Genomic DNA, 6,562 nt, shown 5'->3' with positions numbered 1-6,562 from the left:
TGCAATGCCAAAGTAGTTTGAAGTTTGACTCAAATACAAAAAATAATGTATATAGCTGAGTCAAATAGATTTTTTCCCCCTGCAGTCTGCACAGACAAAAAACACATGGAATCAGATATTTCAAGCCACATTTTGAAATCACATAAATCTGATTCCTGGCCATGAGACTTGTCTGAAAGGTGAAATGCCCTTAAGTGGTTTCCAGACTGTGATTTAGCATATATTGTTGCTTGCTAGCTACTCTGTCGACAGTTTGACAAGAACATCTGGTAGCACACACGTTTGTTTATTGTTTGAATGCTTGAATGTGCTAGCAAGCTAAACAACTACCGAGCTAGCTAGTTAAATGCTGTGGCCAAAAAGGACTCATTTTGGAAGTTGGATCATCTTATCCTTTGAGGCTTTAAAAGTGTTCTTACACTAAGATTTCAAACATTCAAAGCAACTGTGGGAGACTTTCATATCAAACATTAAAAGCAACTGGGGTAGACTTCTGTTTGAGAGGAAGAATGGGCACCACCACCAATCAGCCTATGCCCCTGCACACACCGCCTTTACCATGACAACTAGAGTAGTCATGTCAGTCTGAACACATCTGACATTTGAGCATTTAAGGCACAGATAGAACAGATATTTCACCGGATGTATAAATGTGAAGCATCCGCTTGGTGTTTCCACTCACTACCAAATATGGTAGTGAGAGGAAGCCCAGTGGCCGGCAATGGGAGGAGATTGAACGAGATGGATTTTGGCAAACATTCTGCAAATCTTATCATCGATTAAACATTTGATCACAATACAGTTTTCTGTTCTCAATACTATAAACTGTTACGAACAGAGTGGACTAAGTTTTGTAGACTTTACCCTTGTCAAAGTTTCCAAAAATTGCGTTGTTTAGAAGGAGTGCAAAGGCAAACTGAGTTATTGAACACGTGCACTTCAGAGTAGGCGTCCCCTGACGGAAATATGACGCCCCAAACTACTTCCCCCAACTACGTCTGCACCTGTTACGAAAAGTCACTTCTAGTTGTATCGAAGTGGTATGTTTTAGGGGGTCCAGTATACCTCTCTGTTTTACGCCTAAAATTATAAGGTTGGTTGTTTAGCAAACAAAACTGATGCTTGTGCAACTATGGGGCAAAACACACACAGGGTTGGCTTAGATTGTTGACAACATGGAAACTAGATTTCATGTTTATTGAAAAGATAAATACATTTGCACAATGAGCACTTGTTGTCTCTCAAATACATCATTACACTTGCTGGTTAGATAACTAGCTGAAAAGAGCCACATACGATTCCCCACAAGGCAGCTTGTCATTGTTGCTAGCTATCTGGCCATCCAGAATCACAACACACGGCTTTCTGCCAGTGGTAAACTAACCCATCGATTGTTATTCTTCATTATTACAAAAGTGCCATCTAGCGGCATGAGGATGCACAGTCAAAAATAACGTAGGCGCCAGAATGTGCAGGAATCTCAATCCACAATATTCTGAAGTTTCCCGTTTGAAGTAGACTTCTTATTGCAGATGTTTTCTCCCGGAGTTAGCTAGCTAACTTAATCGCTAGTTGAATAGTACATTTTTACCTTCGTTGTTAACGTTGTTTTTTTGTTTGGTTCAAGCTAATACACCATTAAAAAGGTCAGAATGCACGCGTCCACCATGGTACACATTCCATCGTCTACCAACTGCAGAAGAAGACTAAGCGATTGTGGTTGCGAAATCTCCAATGAAAGAAACCACCGAAGACATTGTGTGTGCTCGTTCCACTTTGTTGACCAAGTCGAGAACCCTTACCCAACCCTATGACTAGGCTGCGATAGAGCTCCAGAGAAGAAACGCCAACGACAGTTGCAAAGAGTCACTGACAACATTATGACAGCAGGTTGGTGTTTTCAGCTCACTGACCGGGCAAACAGTTTTTATTAGTTGACTCCCAAAATGTCAGTGTTATTGATCAGATGTTCCAGTGCATTGCCTGTCCAAGCTTACAATGACAACTATTACTTGATGCTTAACCTTGAAGGTGACTGTCAAGCATGGGCGAGTTAGTCACCTCCTGCACCCCAGGGCTTCTCTGATGCTCAGTCACAATGGATGGATCCCATTCTGGAGGGCCACAACTATTGCAGTCTAACTATACAGATCAGCAGTGCCATGGAGATGACCCAGGTATCCAATGAGGGATCGAGAACTTTTGCCGACAGTCTGGTTGCCAAACCTGCAGATACTATACAGTATATCACAAAAGTGAGTACACCCCTCACATTTTTGTAAATATTTGAGTATATCTTTTCATGTGACAACACTGAAGAAATGACACTTTGCTACAATGTAAAGTAGTGAGTGTACAGCTTGTATAACAGTGTACATTTGCTGTCCCCTCAAAATAACTCAACACACAGCCATTAATGTCTAAACCGCTGGCAACAAAAGTGAGTACACTCCTAAGTGAAAATGTAACCTCATTAACTGCAATGTATTGTTCAATGTAACTTATTAATTTTTATTTGAAAACATGAAATACAGTGACTCTGAAGAAATGATGTACTACTTGGTAGTTAGTATATTTAACAGAGTTGTTAGATATTACTTGTTAGATATTGCTGCACTGTCGGAACTAGAAGCACAAGCATTTCGATACACCTGCAATAACATCTGCTAAACACGTGTATGTGATCAATAAAATTAGATTTGGAGCCTCAGGTCACATTTGACCTCCAGGATCCAGAATCCCAGCTGCCGACCAGGGATGGCCAGGATGCACCACCATGCCTTTTCTCTCCACAGCAAATCCTCTGCCTTCCATCAGTTGTGTGCCTTTGTACTTGTTGCAGTACCAAGTGGCAGAATTCCCACTAAAAGCCAGGAGCAAGTTCATTTAAGAATTTTCCTGGGTTTGTTGTGCTGCGTCTAGGAAATTTTTGTGCTGTGCTGGCAGTGATGCGCAGCATCCTTGCATTGTGCCCCAGCTGGGAGGCGCTCTGCGTCTGTGTTTCATGCATCAACCTATCCACTTGGTCTGGGCTTGGCTTAACGAAGGCATTGTAAAAAGTTACACACATCACAGGTTAACTTAGTGCCATGGTCATTGTGAGACAATTGTGGGTCAAAAGGTAGGCCTCAATGTAATATCTCAGATAGAGGATTGTATGTCTCACCACCAGTGAACTATAATATCTTTGATAGATTGTTGTATGTCTCACCACCAGTGAACTATAATATCTTTGATAGATTGTTGTATGTCTCACCACCAGTGAACTATAATATCTTTGATAGATTGTTGTATGTCTCACCACCAGTGAACTATAATATCTTTGATAGATTGTTGTATGTCTCACCACCAGTGAACTATAATATCTTTGATAGATTGTTGTATGAACTCTTTGATAGATTGTTGTATGTCTCACCACCAGTGAACTATAATATCTTTGATAGATTGTTGTCTCACCACCAGTGAACTATAATATCTTTGATAGATTGTTGTGTCTCACCACCAGTGAACTATAATATCTTTGATAGATTGTTGTATGTCTCACCACCAGTGAACTATAATATCTTTGATAGATTGTTGTGTCTCACCACCAGTGAACTATAATATCTTTGATAGATTGTTGTGTCTCACCACCAGTGAACTATAATATCTTTGATAGATTGTTGTATGTCTCACCACCAGTGAACTATAATATCTTTGATAGATTGTTGTGTCTCTCCACCAGTGAACTATAATATCTTTGATAGATTGTTGTATGTCTCACCACCAGTGAACTATAATATCTTTGATAGATTGTTGTATGTCTCACCACCAGTGGTCTTCCTCCTGTTGTAGTAGTAGATGAGACCAACTGCACCAAAGACCATCCCCAGCACCAGCCCAGATGGCTATCTTACTCCTCTCAGACTCTGAGTTAGAATGGCTCAAGTTACAGTCCCAAAACAAACACATCTCTAACATACATATAACCACACTTAAATCATGCAGAGTTGTGTCTGGGATGAAATAAAAGTATGTCTGAAATGGTGAACCACATTAATATGAGCTCTTTGATTCCCTACTTCCCTATTTATTTAGTTCCTTGCTCCCTTACCACAGAAATTCCAGTCAGTCACTCAGTTTGCTTCCTTACTTCCTTATTCCCTTACCCTAGACATTTTGAGTCACACTTGCCTGCTTGTTTCCAATTTCCTAATCTCCTTGTCCCCCCCCCTATTAAACATTATTGTACCAAATAAATAAAAAGTTAATCCCATGTGTTAGTGAATTTTTTTATATTTTAGAATGACAGGAAATTAGTTTTAAAATGTGGATTTGTTTCTGGGGGAGACCCACAGACCCCCCGGCAGATTTGGTCCCCCCTAATGCTGACTCCATGGCCACGGCCTTGGCTCAGCATATGTGGGAACTCCTTCAAGACTGTTGGAAAAGCATTCCTCACGAAGCTGGTTGAGAGAATGCCAAGAGTGTGCAAAGCTGTCATGAGTGGCTACTTTGAAAAATCACAAATATAAAATATATTTTGATTTGTTTCACACTTTTTGGGGGTTACTACATGACTCCAAATGTGTTATTTCATAGTTTTGATGTCTTCATTATTATTCAGTCCCTCCAGGGTTTCGCGCAATTTTTTGTGTGATTTCTGCAGCCAAAAAATGCTTGATTTTGCAGAGGCTGTTGTGAAATTCTGCGATATATTTGGCAATGTTTTTTTCACATTCATTTCATAAAGCAATAAAAAGTAATATGTGCTCAGTTTTAATTAAAAAAAAACCCTTTATGGTTCATTCATGTTTTTTCTCACGAGATGGACACTTCATCACCATCCTCGACCTTTGTTATTCCAGAGGGGAAGATCCACACGATGTGGAGTACATCTGGAGAGCTATTCCAGACCTGGTGAAGGTCATGGAATACAACAGCAGTCTCAATAGATTGACTGGTTACACACCCATTGGGACACATAATGCTGAGCAATTAAACACCGATCCCGTGGTCCTGGCATCGTTTCAAACTCCACTTCATTTCTTCTGCAAACATTATGGTGCCGTCGCCTACGAGGCTGGAGTAAACAACAACGGTAAAGCAGTTCTATGGAGAGCAATGGTGGGAAATAAAGAGATTTCAGGAAAAATTGATTTCACATAATTTTACAATATTTTTTTAAGCACCATTTTGTTGATTATTACATGAGTTATGTTTGGGTTTGACAAATCAGGGAACTTCCAAAAAGAAACCTGTCTGTGCAGTTCTTATCTAACTCACACCATCCCAGGGTGGAATCTTGTGGAGTTTGTTTTGAGGGAATAAAAGAGAACTAGCTTGGGTATCAGTCTGACACAACACAAAAGCCACCTCAATTGACTCCGTCTAAAATGACACTTACTAAAGCTTATAGGTGGAACACATTGACACCCAAGCTAGAAAGGGAACTGACCCGTATATAGACGTACGACCTTAGTGGACATGTTCATACCTGTCCATTGAAAAACACCAAGCAGTAGAAAACAAAAGAAGTGTTTTATTATATTGTTTTCCCCTCTCAGTTGAGCCCTCCGTTCATCTGTCCATGAGGCCCCACGGTGACAGACACCCCTCCATGTTGACGTGCAGCGCCTACAATTTCTACCCCAAACAGATCAGGGTGACCTGGTTGAGGAATGGACAGGAAGTGACCTCAAACATGACTTCCTCTGAGGAGCTAGCCAATGGCGACTGGCACCATCAGATCCACTCCTACCTGGAGTACACTCCCACGCCTGGAGAGAAGATCTCCTGCATAGTGGAGCACACCAGCTTCACTGAACCAAAGATCCTCCACTGGGGTAAGGAAGTAAGGGGACAAGGAAGTCAGGGAACAAACTGAGTGTTACTGGAAATGGTTTAGGGAAGGGAATAAGGAAGCAAGGAAGGATTGAAATAAGGGAGCAAAGAGCTGTGATAAGTTAGGTAATTAATGATGTGTGTTGTTTTTCAAACAACTGTAACTATGACGACATTCATGTCACTACGTTTCATCCCAGACATGTCTCTGCCAGAGTCTGAGAGGAGTAAGATGGCCATCGGGGCATCTGGGCTGGTGCTGGGGGTGGTCTTTGCAGCAGCTGGTCTCCTCTACTACAACAGGAGGAAGACCACTGGTGGTGATGGTGAGTATAAGATTTTTATTGTCAAATACACCGGATACAAGGTAATGTGTTGTTTTACAGGGTCAGCCATAGTAGTACAGCGCCCCTGGAGCAAATTAGGGTTAAGTGCCTTGCTCATGGGCACATCTTGTCGGCTTTCAGTTAGGTATACTGAGAGATACGCTAACCGCTAGGCTACCTGCCGATCTCTATAGACAGATAGTATGGTTTATTGTTCAGTCTGTTGCTCTCTGCCAGTATCTATCCCCCATGATTGTGCTGCAGTCATCACTTTAAGACCAACAATATAAATGAATAATATGTTAACTGCTTCTTAGTCAATCAATGCTAACAACCAAAATGCACAAATGTAAAAACTCAAATTGTGGTGTATTTTGTTCAACAGGGATGGAACTGGTGCCAACAAGTCACCC

At 41.1% G+C, this 6,562-nt stretch overlaps 1 protein-coding gene and 1 long non-coding RNA gene across 2 annotated transcripts; both read left to right on the top strand.

Annotated features, from left to right (window-relative positions):
• The first annotated feature begins 1,272 nt into the window (after positions 1-1,272).
• On the top strand, positions 1,273-5,006 carry LOC121845934. The gene is made up of 3 exons (XR_006082873.1): positions 1,273-1,890; positions 2,032-2,255; positions 4,808-5,006. It is a non-coding gene; the product is annotated as an uncharacterized LOC121845934 (long non-coding RNA).
• A 180-nt stretch (positions 5,007-5,186) lies between these two features.
• LOC121845935 (rano class II histocompatibility antigen, A beta chain-like) lies at positions 5,187-6,210 on the top strand (the record flags this gene model as incomplete). The annotated part of the gene is made up of 2 exons (XM_042318309.1): positions 5,187-5,825; positions 6,024-6,210. Coding segments are annotated over exons 1-2 (443 nt in total), but the record flags the coding sequence as incomplete, so codon positions are not given.
• Positions 6,211-6,562: the final 352 nt, after the last annotated feature.

The sequence above is a fragment of the Oncorhynchus tshawytscha genome, unplaced genomic scaffold, assembly GCF_018296145.1.
Source record: "Oncorhynchus tshawytscha isolate Ot180627B unplaced genomic scaffold, Otsh_v2.0 Un_contig_4324_pilon_pilon, whole genome shotgun sequence".
NCBI lineage: Eukaryota > Metazoa > Chordata > Actinopteri > Salmoniformes > Salmonidae > Oncorhynchus > Oncorhynchus tshawytscha.
Note: the sequence above shows the minus strand (reverse complement) of the source record. Positions and strands in the feature narration are given on the sequence as shown.